The sequence below is a fragment of the Barbus barbus genome (genome assembly GCF_936440315.1).
Source record: "Barbus barbus genome assembly, chromosome: 41".
NCBI classification, from domain to species: domain Eukaryota; kingdom Metazoa; phylum Chordata; class Actinopteri; order Cypriniformes; family Cyprinidae; genus Barbus; species Barbus barbus.
This window is the reverse complement of record NC_136719.1, coordinates 1181151-1196385: the sequence shown is the minus strand read 5'-3', so window position 1 is coordinate 1196385 and position 15235 is coordinate 1181151. Positions and strand designations below refer to the sequence as shown.

The window sequence follows — 15235 nt, the reverse complement described above, 5'->3', positions numbered from 1 at the left end:
CACATACATTATATTGCCTTTCTTGACAAAACAACCATATTTAAATTATTTTGAAATGTAAGAATGGATTATATTGTCATTCTGCCATAACAACTGGGTACCTCTTTTGTGATTAGATACACCGTATAATCAACAAAATTACACTGGATTCATTCAATAAACTAAACCACATACACTCTAAAAATATATGGTAACAAAATCACTGATGCTAAAACTGACAATGTAACTCCCAAAAAGCGTGGTTCATTTGTTTGATAACTGTTCAACCGCTCAATGCATTTGTTGAAATCTTTGTTTGACAATTACTCCTGGGACTACAAATACCTGCAAAACTAAATAATACAACAGACAGAGCAGGAGTTTTTGGCTTTGGCATGCCCATTCAATAGGACCTCTGTATTTTTAGCACGTTCATTATTTCAGCCCAGTTAATTGCTGCTTATTGGTTATTGTATTGTATTCCTTGATGTCTTTATTTGTATAATTTTTAAGGGATACTGTTCGAAACAATTAGGCTGTCATCGTAAAATACAGGCTCCTAATAAATGGCTTTTAGTGAAGACTGAAAATCAGCACACAGATTATAGACTACGAATATTTTCTGTTTATTCATACATTTGACATAACAATCGTGCTTTTTTTGTATGACACCATTTAAATACATGTCCTATGTTATAATTTTAGGCAGTGTAACAGTTAAAAATATAAAAAACAATATTTCTTACGAGACATAAATTCTATTTGTTTTATAATCCTTTTTATAATCATCTTCTCTCATAATTTCCGTTAGATATGTGCTTCAGAGATCAAAATATTATTGCAGAAAACAGCAATTGTTTTTCAAATATGTGAACATTTAGACAAAAACTTAATAATGGAGTACAGACATTCACGGTTACATGTTTTACACAATACAATTTTACAATAAAGTTCCAGGTAAAACTGCAGTAAAATAACTTTGTACAAAATTCAAAGGACATAGCCATTTCACATTTTCTGTAGGTATGTATCTTCTCTTAGTAAACAAGTTTAACGTGACCAAACGCTTTTCACATGTAGCTGCCTTTTTATGCACACTGTCACCACATCATTGCCATAGCGTTGGAGAAGTCTCTGTACTCATTACGTTTTGTGCTTTTGGGGAAAAAAGGGCCAAAACACCCTCATGTATTTTAGTTTGTGCTACTTACTTCAAATGTGGTACAACTATTATACCGTAGAAATATTTTATATATTTTTTCAAAAATGTATGGCACAATCAAGTAGTGTAAACCATTGTTATGTAGTGGCCAGTTTGTGTGCGTTCCTGTTTTGTTTTAGCACTGCACCTATTCAGCATTTTGGCACATGAAGTAACTAATGGTCATGCAAATCACGACTACATTAATCACAGGCTTAAGGAGCTGATATGCACTCAGGTCAGAGACATATCTGAGATTTTTTTTTTCCCTTTTTGTCTTTTTTTTTTGGATATTCCTGAGGGAACATGTAAACAGGACACTGAATTGACAGTACTCATCAATAATCTGTATAATAATCAGCAAAAATGTTCACCCTGTGTTTTGCAGTGTTTTCATTTTGTTTTTTTGTTAGTTTTTTGTACCCTGTGCTTTACAAACTACATATTGGCAGGCATAGATTTGTTTTTGCTTACGTCTATGATTTTGGTCCTTGGTCTCAACATTAAAGTACAAAGCATTCTAAAAATAATTCTAAAAATGTTTTCATCACTTACAAGTATTTTCACTTTTTATCTGAGAAAAGAAAAACAAAATAGTAACAGTCTTTCTCAACAAAAATATTCAACAACACGTGACGGGTCACCCAAGGGCTCTTCCGATTAGAAATTCTTTGTGCTTCAGACACAGGGCTTGCTCGATACACCTTGGTTTTCCCAAATAACCCAGAATGTAACATTATCTCGCCCAGTTTCTCATTGATACTCCCGATTTGTCCCCAGTGCAACATAGAAACAGTACATACCTCACATAAATAGCTTCTGCATTGCCAAACAATGCACTGTCCTTAAATCTAACTCACAGTATAACCTTAGTAGAGACAAATTCACATAATACACAAGTCATTTAACACTGACACGCTTTGCTTCACATTAGAAAAACTTACAGAATTTGTTTGTATAGGTTTTTCAAATGCAAGTGTTTTTGTGTTTGTGTGTTTTTATATATATTTATATATATTTTATTTTATTTTTATTTTTTTTTACTTTTGCTTTTTTCATGTTTAGCTTGATTATGTATGACCCCTGGAGGTAGATGATTCTATTACTGTATAAACATGGAAGTCGTCTGTGTTGTTAATCTTTGATTGCTCTCTGCTGGGGTTCACTTCTACTGGTTTTAAACATTGGCATCATTGCCAGGGTTAGTCGAAGAGGAACTATCAGCCTGCACCTGCGCCTGCGGCTGCGGCTGTGGCGGTTGTTGTGGTGCTTGCGATGCTTGCGATGCTTGCGGAGCTTGTGGGGCTTGCGATGCTTGCAGTGATTGCGGTGCTTGTGGTGATTGCGGTTGCTGCGGTGCTTGGTCCGGTTGCTGCGCTTGTTGCGGTGATTGTTGCGGTGATTGCTCCATCTGCTGTGGCTGTGTCTGCTCTGGCCCGTTCTCCTGAGCACGCCTCACCGCTGGAGGCTGCAGCATTATCCTGATCCGCTAAAATGAGTCCAGAACCAGCACCAGTGAGCACAGATATACCGTCTATACCAGTGGTCTCAAACTCAATTCCTGGAGGGCTACAGCTCTGCCAGCTCCAACCAGCTCCAAATCACACCTGCTTGGAAGTTTCTAGTAATCCCCAGATGAAAAACAAGTGCATTTCCATAATGTCCTTAAAGAGCTCTGTTTTCGTGCACTAATTTTGTACTTAATATACTAAAAATGGTTATTTAGTACTTCTTAATATAAACTTAAAGGGGTCATATGATGCTTTTTTTTTAAAGATCATTATTTTATGTATTTGGTGTAACAGAATATGTTGACGCTTTAATGTTCAAAAAACACATTATTTTTCAAATACTGTACATTATTGTAGTTCCTCTGTGCCCTGCCTCTCTCAAACACATCATTTTCTACAAATCCCCTCCTTCCAACAAGCACAGTCTTGATTGGCCAGCTGACCTAGAGCATTGTGATTGGCCGAACACCACAAGCACGCATCCGAAATGTAACATCCCTTACCATAACCTAACTGCTTCAGCTTTCAAAATAAATATAATGACAGTTAATAATGTCGTTTGTTCCCCTCTCGGCGCTTGAAATGATGGTAAAACTGAGTCGCGTGAGAGACACAGTGATGAAGCTCATATGTATTTGCACACAAGCCACGATTAAGACAGCTGACTCCACTGTGATGTGACTCTGCTTGTCTCTCTCTCTCTCTCTCTCTCTCTCACACACAACGCGTTACTCGACACTGCGCAAAACTGCGCATTTGAACAGTCTATAGCGAATACTTAAACTAATAACAAAACATACTTACAGTCGCTGATTCAGAAGCGCCAAATTGTCATAGCGAAGTCGGAATTGACCCCCTTTTTTTTTTCTTCTTTTTTTTTTAGAAATAGCCTGGTCACAGCCAGCCTTGTACTCTCCTAGGTTCACAAAACTGTCGTCCATGCGTTGCACAAATTCGAACATTTGGGTTGTGCTGTTCTGTTGTAAACCAATCTTAACAATGATTCCTAATTGCATCTACTTTCGGAAAGCCAAATAAAGTGCTTTTGCTTTCGCCTAGAAACACACAGCATCTCCCTGACATGGCTGCGGTTACTGAAACCACGCCGTCTTTCTTTGTGTACACATTTGGGCAGCATTACACAAATATTTCCACATCGTGGCGTAGACATGTGGGGGCGTGTTTGAATGAGGCGTTTCAGCCCGGTCTGGATCAGCCTTCTCTTTTACATAGAATCAATCCTTTTGTGGGAGACTTTGAGCTCTGCTGATCTTATACATGCACAAACAGCTACATAACGCACTACAGAAAAGGGAAACAAGAAATTGCATCATATGACTCCTTTAAGATCATCTAAGTGTACTCAACTGTGCTATTTTGAGACACCATGAATATGAACTAAAATGCACTTTTAACATATTATTTTCATACTCTGTATTAAAAAGATTTATTTAGTTGCCACTTGTAGTACACTTGAACCATCTTTCATACACTAGAACACTCAAGTGTACTACAAGTGGTGACTAAGTACATTTTTTAATACAGAGATAGAATGTTAAAAGTGCATTTTAGTTCATATTCATGGTGTATCAAAATAGCACAGTTTAGTACACTTAGATGATCTTAAGTTTATCTTAAGAAGTACCAAAGAATAATTTTAGTATATTGAGTGCAAAATTAGTGCGCGAAAATAGAGCACTTTATGTACATTATGGAAGTGCACTTGTTTTTCACATGGGTCCTGAAGTCCTTGATTAGCTGGATCAGGTGTGCTTGATTAGGGTTGGAGCTAAACTCTGCAGAGCTGTGGCCCTCAAGGAATTGCGTTTGAGATCAATGGTCTATACCACTCATTATTGTATTTAATTTCAGCTCTAAATGAATACAGTTACCTCCTTATATGTTCCCTTCAGGGTGAGGAACATGTAGCCCATATAACCAGGTATGAGAACCATAGAGGACAGAGCCATGAGCCAGCCCACTCCTTGCCCCCATTTAGGGAACACATAGTTGTTCATTGTAAGAGGAACCATTTGCACCGCGCTGAAGAGGAACACGCCCTGTAGAGAAGCTCTGTTTACAAATACTGCAGTTTTCACAGAATTACACCATGATCTATTCATACTTCTAAAGACTGCAAGACTTTAAAAACATTCTTATCACAGTCAAGGAACATGATACCCAGAAAAAAGAGTATATGTGACCCTGGAGCACAAAATCAGTCATAAGTAGCACGGGTATATTTGTAGCAATAACCAACAATACAATATATGGGTCAAAATTATTGCTTTTTCTTTTATGACAAAAATCACTAGCATATTAAGTAAGGATATTAGGATATTAAGATCATGTTCTATGAAGATGTTTTGTAAATTTCCTACAATAAATTTATCCAAACCTAATTTTTGATTAGTAATCTGCATTGCTAAGAACTTAATTTGGACAACTTTAAATGTGATTTTCTCAATATTTTTGTTTTTTTTTTGCACCCTCAGATTCCAGATTTTCTAATAGTTGTATCTCAGACAAATATTGTCCTATCCTAACAAACCATACATCAATGGAAAGATTATTTATTCAGCTTTCAGGTGATGTACAAATCTCAATTTTAAAAAATTGACCCTTATGATTGGTTTTGTGGTCCAGGGTCACATATGGGACAAATAAAAGTGTAAGAACACTGGGATCAAATTTGGGACTATGAACAAGGGTAATTCTACACAGCAAAGGTAATGTTCATCATTAACATCAGCAAATAATGACTTTAATAATCAACAGCTGATACTAACTGACACTGTCAAATGAGAAAACAATCAGAATCGCATTTCCATATTTAAAAATTTAAATTCAAATATGCTGCATTTTTACTTTAACTCATCCATTTATGTCTAATTTTAACAGGGTTTACAAAATAAAACCACTGTTTTAACACACATTATGCATGCTAAAGTGGCTATATATGCCACAATGCAACTTGTTAGCAAAATAACTAGGTTGTCAAGTTCAGAGTTGGGGAAAGTTATTCTTAAAAGTAATGCATTACTGCATTACTCCATGAAAAACTAAATAATTGCGTTACTTAGTTACTTTTTATGTAAAGTAATGCATTGTTATTTATGTGTTACTTTTTGTCACCTGGGCTGGGCTTGCTTATTTGATTTTTAATAACAAAAAACAACTACATAAAAATGCAAAATATGTTTGGCAACTGTAAAGGCAATTTCACACCAAAAGAGAAATTATTAAGGCCTCTGTCTCTGCACCTCACTCCTGATTTCTCTCAACACAGGGACAGGAGAGCTGTCAGTCAATAAATGGAAAAACAAAGTAACTTCTGTTGCTTTTTTACTAGTTACTTGAAAAAAAAATAATCTGATTACGTAATTCACGTTACTTGTAATGCATTACCCCCAACACTGGTCAAGTTTGTCAGTTTGCATTGCTAGCTGACAGATTCATAGAAAATAAAAATTTGAGTTAAATTTAAAAAATAATACAAGCACACATCTATAATACAAGGTACAGTATCTATATCTGTGTATAAATTAATCATATATATATATACACGTGTGTGTGTGTGTGTGTGTGTGTGTGTGTGTGTGTAGATATATATATATATATATATATATATATATATATATACAGTATATATATGATTTCAGAAAAAAAATATGTGTGAATATTTAGTTAATTTATTTTAACTAAATAATCAGACATTTTTCAGAAATGAATCGCGATTAATCCCAATTAATAATATTAAAGTTTTTAAATACACTTTTATGCTGCAATAATTTCACATTCAATCTTCAAATTAATGGACAAACATCATAAAGACAGTATATTTTTTAATGGCATATTTAACATCAAAATTGACATTAAATATTAAATATGACATTAAAACCCTTAAAGCTACAAAAGTTATTGATTTCCTCTTTTTTTCTTTTGTTCTTTAATTAACAGACATCACAGGAGCTGGGTTATTAGGTTATTCGGCTGCTGTTACTTTAAGAGCTGCTGCTGCTGAACTTGACACGGATCTGATGCGCAAGCTCGTAGTTTCTTTGATTTGGAATGATACAGGCTACAGCGTGCAATTCTTGTCAAGAAAAAAGAGACCAAAGCAGCAGATGTGAGTGGGGTGGCCAACCCTAGCTCAGCCCTGCGTTAACTGTGTTAAATATTTCTAACGCCGTTAAACTGGAAAAATTAATTGCTTACGTTAACACGCTACTTTTGACAGCACTAATATATACATTATATATATATATATTTCGTAATGTCACATCATAAAGAACAAAGTAGGTTACTTACAGCGACAATGAGAGGGGTGAAGAAAACCCAGCACAGTTTCCACCATAGACAAGGCTTGTATCCAATCATTTCCTGGATGTTATCATAAAACTTGTTCACACCTGAAATTAGATGAAATTTGAAAGGGATTGCATTAATTCACTGCAACTACGTTGCAACAATAGGATTGACCGATTAGATTGGAATACATTAATCTATCAATACATGCATTCATTCATCTGAAGCAGTACTGATACATATATTTGCAACAGTAATGGCATGTATAAGCATGTGTGTATAAAAGCTTGAAATTAATGGTTTTTAAAATACTAACTGAATGTGCTAAATAATAACAGAATCATTTAAAAAAGCAAAAAGATCTTCACTCCCCTTCAATTCTTAACTATTGTTGTGTAACATTTGAAAAGGACGACTGACAAGGAAAACACCTGAATGCATTTGAAAAAGACTGTACAGACATGTACTGAGAAGGTGATTGTTGTGATTGTTAAGTGTGGTAACATTACGCGCTACTATAAATTATCATAGCACAAGCAAATTTACCCACAGAACATGGAGGTGATTAAAAACAGTACCCCTGATCTAGAGCAAAGATATGGAAATGTAATTCAATCTTTAAAAAAAAAAAGCATGATAGGATGTTTGTGAAGAGGGTAAACATGATAAGGACCGAGAGAGTTGAATTAAATTGAAAACTGAATTCATTGCATATCAGACACACGATGAGCAGCCAGTACAGTTTCCCAGGCAGCTTCTGATTCAAAGATTGGATTATAATTGCAAAAATAGAGAAATTCCATGCAAAAACAAGCCGTACCCTGCAATATCACACTACCAGACAGCGGAGGTGGCAAACATTGAGAAATCAACTGGCTTTAGTTGAGGACAGAGAGAAAACAGAAGCACTGATGATAGCAATAGACATAATGAGGGACATGCTGTATACGGGGTCAACAATGTCAGACTCTAAAAGAAAGCAGGCAGTAACTAACACTACATTCACAACCAAGAATAATGTCCAGAAATTGGCAGAAAAAAGGCAGTGGTAATGTATCAGTCCCAAATGATAGTACCATAAACAGGAAAGAAATAGAAGCGACAGTATAATGCTACATTTGTAATCTAAACCGGTCTTCTGTAGGAACACAACTTTTAATTTATGACTATGGTTACTAACTTTAGTTTGAGTTTCTGTGTTGTACATACATGTTGATTGGCTGGTTGCAATATATTGGACTGTTGACAACCCTATTTAAAATTCATGGCATGCAATTAGCGATATATATATATATATATATGATTTTTACTTTCAAAAAAATGCTATTTTGTGGCACTTTCCCACTGGATGCACTTTTTGTCGTGACATGATTATTTATGATTATTTATGACTGACAGCCAAAGCATTTCTGTCCGTTTTTATAATGCTATTCAAAGCAAAAGATGAGCACAGTGCAAATTACATATTTTAAGAGGACATAAAAAGGACTCACCATAGCACCAGGAGATTGAGATACACTCAAAGAACACCAGGAAGAGCAGACACATTCCACTGGCTGAGTAATAGTCGAAGAGCTTAAACACATAGAGGCCACCCTGAAACAAAGCAAGAACATCAATACAAGGCCCTGCCTGCAATCACATTAATATACAACCTCTGGTCAAACATCTCATCATCTGCTTTCTTCATTGATTACCTGTGTGATATTGGACAGCCCAATGGCGTAGGATACAACGCAAACACATGCAATGAAAATCTCTCTTCTTTTCCTGAGCAGCCGTGGGAATTCATCCACCAGAGCAGTGATGAAGCCCTCCACTGTGCAGAACTGAAAACAACATCAACAACGGTGATTTGATATTGCATTTATATGGCATTTTTTGAAAACACTGAAGCATTCTGTGAACTGATGGTAGCATGAAGAAAATATAGCAATAGATCACAACACAAAATTCATTTTGTTGTTGTTACACATAAATGGCTCCAATTTTCAATAATAAATAAATAATAATAAATAATACATTTCGTGAGCATATTAATCACAACAAACAATTAGGTTATGTTCGATAAATCTGTATGCACAGGTGTGCCTGTGTGCTTCAGTTATTACATAACCACATCCAATCAGAGTTGGTTTTATATTACTTTCCAAAAACAAAAACAATTCGTTAAAGTAAAGGACATAAAACAATTGCTAAATTCTATCTTTTTTGGTGCCTCAGGGCTGGGATCGATTCTACCCCAGTTTGTTTTTACAGAAAATGCTAACATTTCCAGCTTAAGAGATAAGGAATATCAGTTTAAAATCATCAATGCATGCAGACATAAAGGCAGAAATCAACATCAAAAGATTCTATTTGGCACGAGGCCGGTGGAGTGTTTTTAATGTTCCTTCTATTTCCTTGTGTGGTCGCCAGGGACTCCACCACTGATGCTGGCAGATCTGAAGTACCTACCAGATCCCGTTCACTTCTGTTTCTAGGTCAGAGCTTGAATATGTGATATTCTCACCTGACTGTCGATTCCCAGCATCAGCAGCATGGAGAAGAAGAGAATAGCCCACAGTGGTGAGACAGGCAACTGCGTCACAGCTTCTGGATAAGCTAAAAACGCCAAACCAGGACCTGTGTAAGCCATGAGAAAAAACAACAACAGTTATATTAACACTTTAAGAGAAATATCCATACTTCAACCGATATAAAAATGTAAATTGCTAAATTCTAATTATGTAGAAATGAACGGATTACCTGATGCAGCTACATCAGCTATTGATCTCTTTGTCACATGTGCCATAAAGCCCACAATAGAGAAAATCACAAATCCAGCAAACATACTAGTGAAGGAATTTATACAGCACACGATGATAGAATCCCTGCAGAAAAAAAGAGGATTCTGTATTCAAATGTGCTATAAACGTCTTTGTCTGATCTGAAAGCTGCATATCATTTTAGCATTTCAGGAGAAGATGGATTATGTAAGTGATATAGCCAAACTTCAAATTTAATTTGATGGTAATTCTCGCTCTTCATATGCTAAAATGTCAAGTCTGATAATGGGCATGTAATCACAGTCAGTCACAGTTAGAGATCTAGCTCGTTCAAACAAACCATTCACAGCATCAAAAAAACAAATGGGCAGGGCCTGAAACACTGAAAGAGGGTCGAGTTATCTAACTGATGAAATGTTGATTGTATTATTCATACCTGTACACATTGTTATTGAAAGGGTTGTAGCTGCCCAGAGCAATAAGAGAGCCTAGACCCAAACCATAGGAGAAGAAAATCTGTGTTGCAGCATCCAGCCAAACCTGAGATTTAAAAATTAAACTGTTTAGCAGCTAGATTGGGTTTGTTCCATCCTGTATGAATGATTAAACGTGTAAAATCACCTCAGACTCCTTCAGCTTCTCAAAATCAGGAGTGATATAGAACATGATTCCCTCTTTAGCCCCAGGCAGGGTCACTCCACGGATAAACAAAATGAACAACATGAAGTATGGGTAGGTGGCAGAGAAGTAAACCACCTGCAAAACATTGATTTCTCTATCAAACATTTCCGCATGTGCATTTGTTCCACGTATGTGTTTGTGTCTGTTAAAAAATGCTGGAAATTGCTTTCATGGAACAAGAAACCCATAGAGCATTTTTGATTCCTCCCACAAAGCATGTGTGCTTTGCATTCAATGCGGTGAAATTATTACAAACTCACTCAAAATCCAGACCAACAAAGACATCTCACCTTTCCAGTCCAGCTAACACCTTTCCAGATACAGAAGTACACAAGGACCCAGGCAATGGCCAGTGTTATTGCAAGTGGCGCACGAATTTCACCAGGTTGTTCTAAGCCATCAGTCATTTGATGCATATTGCGTCTGTATAAGCACATCATGCAACACAATTACACTTCACAACAAGACACTTACTAGACACATGTATTTTCATGTACAAATGTCAAAGAAGGTCATGCACATCAATTTGCCCAAAATCTTACTCCCAAAACTCCATGACAGCGCTGGTGAGATTGGTAGTGTCTACTATGCTGTAGTTTGTGTAACATCTGTCTGTGTTCCATGGATTGTTACAAGATTTCCATGGAAGCTCCTACAAAGAGCAGAAGAATGCTTTACTTGTCTTTTTTTAAATACCCCACCTAAACATTCTCCAAATTACATTTTTTAAGGCATGCAAGCACATGTGACAAGGAATGCTTACAGTGGTAAAGGAGTTGTATAAGTAGTAAATGGCCCAGGAAATGATGACAATGTAGTAAATGTTCAGCCAGAAAGCGAGAACAGCAGCCGCAAGACCAACACCTGTAGTTATGACAGTGTGTTATAATTTACATTCATTCCTTCAAAAAAGCAGCATGTGAAAACATCCTTTATGCAGCATTGCAGACTACTTCATAACATAATTATCAACTTTGAAGATCAGAGGGTACATTAGCATCTTCAGAACGACATATATCAGTCATAACAAACTTACAACACATAACCCATTACTGAAGGTCTCACACAACACCAACTTTGCATACTTGTAGAAACCAACTCGTATTTTTTCAGCAGTAAGTATGGGAGCAGATAAGAAAGAAAGGTGCTGCACAGAAATCATATACCTTTGAACATTGGAGCTAGTTTCCAAACCCCAAGGCCGCCAATGGATGTGTACTGTCCAAGAGCGCATTCAAGAAAAAACAGAGGGACTCCCGCAAAAATAAGCGTCAAAAAATAAGGAATCAAGAAAGCCCCTGGAATCAGAGAAATAGATGAAAGCACCCAGTGGAGCTGTGCACAGCAACACAAAGCACACATACATCCAGACACAACATCTCAGACTCTTACCTCCGCCGTTTTTCCCGCACAGATAAGGAAATCTCCACACGTTGCCTAGTCCGATGGCGTAGCCCACACATGACAGGAGAAAATCAAATCTCCCACCCCAAGTTTCTCTGTCTGGGATGTCTTTCTTATTTTTCTCTGGTTTGGCGTCTTCTGCTTTGGGTTTGTCGTTAGTTGTGATCTCGTTGAGTTCCGTCACAACTTGTCCATCGGTGTTTTTGGTGTTGTTTGTCGCCATGTCTCTGATTTCAGACAGCAGCAGAGATCCACCACACAAACAGCCGATCAAACCCGACACAGCTTCAGTTAACCTGCAGACACCGAATCACACCAAACCATTGTTTTTTCCTCGTAAACACACACACAAAACACTGAGAGAGCTGCCGCCTCTAATTGAGACAGAATTGTCTGTCATGACAGTCAATTTACAGATATAAATCGCTGTTGTTTTTTATTTTATTTGTTTGTCCATCGAACGATCAGCCAGCTTCTCAATTATGTTTCGGCAGTGTTTTGATGCATTCACTAATTAAATGCATTTAAACACACAGACACGCACGCACACAAACACACTTAAGGCATTTTAATGAAATGAAAATCATTTCCAAATTTCTCGTATCTACTTACAGTGAATTTGGCTTCTTTCCCAAAAGCAATATGCCCGTGTGTCATGCAGTGAGGTATCCGTAGATTCCTCTCCAAGTTGTAAACTTCCAGAATGACTTGGCGCATAAATGAGCCTCCTGTCCATGTAAAGCGGTGCTGCGGGAGCTGTCCACGGGAGAGTGGTGCTGGATCCACCGAGCAACGACTGTCTGAGATCAGCAGCTACTCAACATTTCCAGAGCGTCAATGTCATGTGAAAGTCAACACCCCCCAATGGAGACACACACACACACACACACACATACTTTTAGGTCAGGCATGCAAATCTTTACCTTGCATGTGCATATGTTAACATCATACTCACATAAAATCAATCCGATATATCGGTGGAATATTCAGGTTTCTTTTTTTTTTTTTTAAACTGAGCACAATTCTTGGGATGCAGCTGCATGGGCTATTTCTTATTTCTCTCTCTCTCTCTCTCTTTAAATCCTTGAAATCTTAACTTAAAATTCAAGTTTCATTGATTTACTCACACAAGCAGACACACATCTGTGGCTATCATGAGGTTAAAATGAACTCGTGCATTCACTGCCCATTCTAAATCCCTCTTCAAACCCAGCCCACTTTCAAAGCATAATATATATTAAAAATATGGCAGATGAGGAGCAGAACAGGTGAAGCCACTGACACAGCATCAGGTGTGAGCAGGAAATATCACTCCTCATCTGAAACTGATGACACTTAAAGAAAGAATGCCTCAAGAAAAAAAAACAAGAAATTATCTTTTATGGGATGCATCATTGGATTACATAAATGTCCTGGTATACAGCGCAGTCTTGACCTTCTGTTGGAAGTCCATAAATATGCGGTAAGTAAAGTATTTTCAACTTTTCAGTCCATCATGTGTATGAAAGATATATCATGCACTTACTGAATAGCTAGCTTTTTTTCATTTCTTCTGAATGACAGAATTGTGAAAATACACTAGTTAATGAAAAGTTAATGAACCCAATGTGGGATTTGGGTCAGAGTGGTATAGATTTCACCTCCTCTCTCAAAGCTTGGCTCATAGTGGAGAACTCAATTGGAAGCAGATGGTGAACCAATGAGGGGTGAACTAACCTACTAATGATACTACATGAAATTTAACATTTGCACTCCTTCTGGCTGCATCTCCCTTTGGTTATGGGCTGTGAAAACATGACATATTTATGCACCTGCTGTGGATACTTGAGTACTTTTGGCTTGCTGGTGACACCATGGTATGCCCAGATAGACTCATTTAGAGAGATATTTGTGATAATCAACAGGCTTTCAAAGGCATTCAAATTATATATATAAAAAAAGAACAATAACATGTCAAAACATGGTATTTTGTAAACTGTTGTTTTGTGTTTAACAGGGTCAGTTTTGTCCAGTCATATGAATTCATATTTGTGACAGAAAGAAAGAAAGAAAGAAAGAAAGAAAGAAAGAAAGAAAGAAAGAAAGAAAGAAAGAAAGAAGAACAGTTAATTTCGATGTTACCAGAAGAAGCAAACTAGGTCTTAATATGAAAATTATAAACCAAACTATGCATTTGAATTGTATAATCTTATTTATTTGTGTTTTATTATTGGTTTTAAATATAAGAGAATTTAATGCTGCTGGAAAGGCATTCAGTTGTGATTTGTATATTTTTAAAAGCTTGTGTAAGGATCCGATTTCCTTTAAGAGTCTGTGAGTTGAAGAACTTTTCGTAGGTAGTGCATTATGGCAACCGCTGTTCTAATTGATCTTAGAAAGAAACCACTATACCATTTTTCAAATTCTGCACATATTTTTTTAATGATTTGTCTCATCTACCCCATAACGATTTGGGATTGATTTGTTTTAATGAAATATGCAAATCCTGTCAGCTATAAGAGAGTAATCAATCCTTCTTGTGTCATTATTGTTTGAGAACGCTTGTGTTCGGTGTCTCTGACTTGCCTTGGCGAACATTGAAAAATTGACAATAAATTGTTGGTTACAAGTGCAGAGGATCCAGGTTGTGTGTGAGCACCGCAGACCATTTAGGTGGGCTGTATAAAAATATACATCCCTCAAAGCAGTATGGGGCATCTAAATCGTTTTTAAAAATTTTGTTCAAGTGTTGCTAGGCAACAGCAAAATGGTCTCAGCCTCCTTGTTGTATTAGAGTTTCTGCTGGGGTTTGCTCCCATTGATATCTTCCCCTTTTTTGTCTCCATTCATTAGCAAATATTAAATTTTCATGTTTCCATTTTTCTTTTCCCTCTGCCTCAAAATTGCACTGGAGTTACACAAAGGCCTAAATGTTTAAGCCAGCATTTAACTGTCTTTACAGTTCATTCTTTTAAAAAATAAAGATACTTTCCCCTTCCTTGTTATAGAAATTTATGAACACAAATCATTATAGCAAAACACATATAGTGTGTTTAATTATATTAGACAGTTATTCATTTCTAATTAACAACTGAAATGTAGACTTCTGATTTGAAGCTATGAAACAGTCAAATATATCGTGCACAGAGCACCATGAGCACAGCGTAACACAGAGCACATCACATCGTCTGTGATCTCTCCTCACTACACTGTGCTGCTAATCTACTGCATTCGCCACAATCACTATGGAAACTGACTTTTGCCACACAGCCGCTACTGAAGCAGACATGCAGCAAATGCTGTCAACGATTGTCCACTGACATATGTTTACATAGAGGTCTGAATCAGTGTTTCTTGCAGACCAGAGCAAAAGTATCATTGCTCTTCTTAGTTATAACTACATG

General features: G+C 36.7%; 1 protein-coding gene across 1 annotated transcript; it reads right to left on the bottom strand.

The window, feature by feature from the left end:
* Positions 1–2236: 2236 nt before the first annotated feature.
* Positions 2237–12650, bottom strand: LOC306860970 (sodium- and chloride-dependent GABA transporter 1-like). The gene is made up of 15 exons (XM_079402996.1): positions 12465–12650; positions 11841–12148; positions 11615–11746; positions 11212–11312; positions 10991–11100; positions 10739–10871; positions 10389–10523; positions 10204–10307; positions 9748–9872; positions 9512–9624; positions 8697–8828; positions 8493–8595; positions 7003–7103; positions 4584–4751; positions 2237–2669 (listed from the first exon to the last, which is right to left on the bottom strand). The coding sequence occupies exons 2-15, from the start codon at positions 12073–12075 to the stop codon at positions 2358–2360; spliced, it is 2004 nt and encodes a 667-aa protein (XP_079259122.1). The 5' UTR covers positions 12076–12148; positions 12465–12650; the 3' UTR covers positions 2237–2357.
* Positions 12651–15235: the final 2585 nt, after the last annotated feature.

What these genes read in the sequence shown, in the direction of transcription:
- LOC306860970 (XM_079402996.1), bottom strand. Translation starts at nt 12,075, where the DNA reads ATGGCGACAAACAACACCAAAAACACCGATGGACAAGTTGTGACGGAA. An exon ending in GTGCGGGAAAAACGGCGGAG is followed by an intron (nt 11,747 to 11,840) that starts GTAAGAGTCTGA and finishes CTCTGATTCCAG; the next exon opens with GGGCTTTCTTGATTCCTTAT. An exon ending in AGAAGCTGAAGGAGTCTGAG is followed by an intron (nt 10,308 to 10,388) that starts GTGATTTTACAC and finishes TTTAAATCTCAG; the next exon opens with GTTTGGCTGGATGCTGCAAC.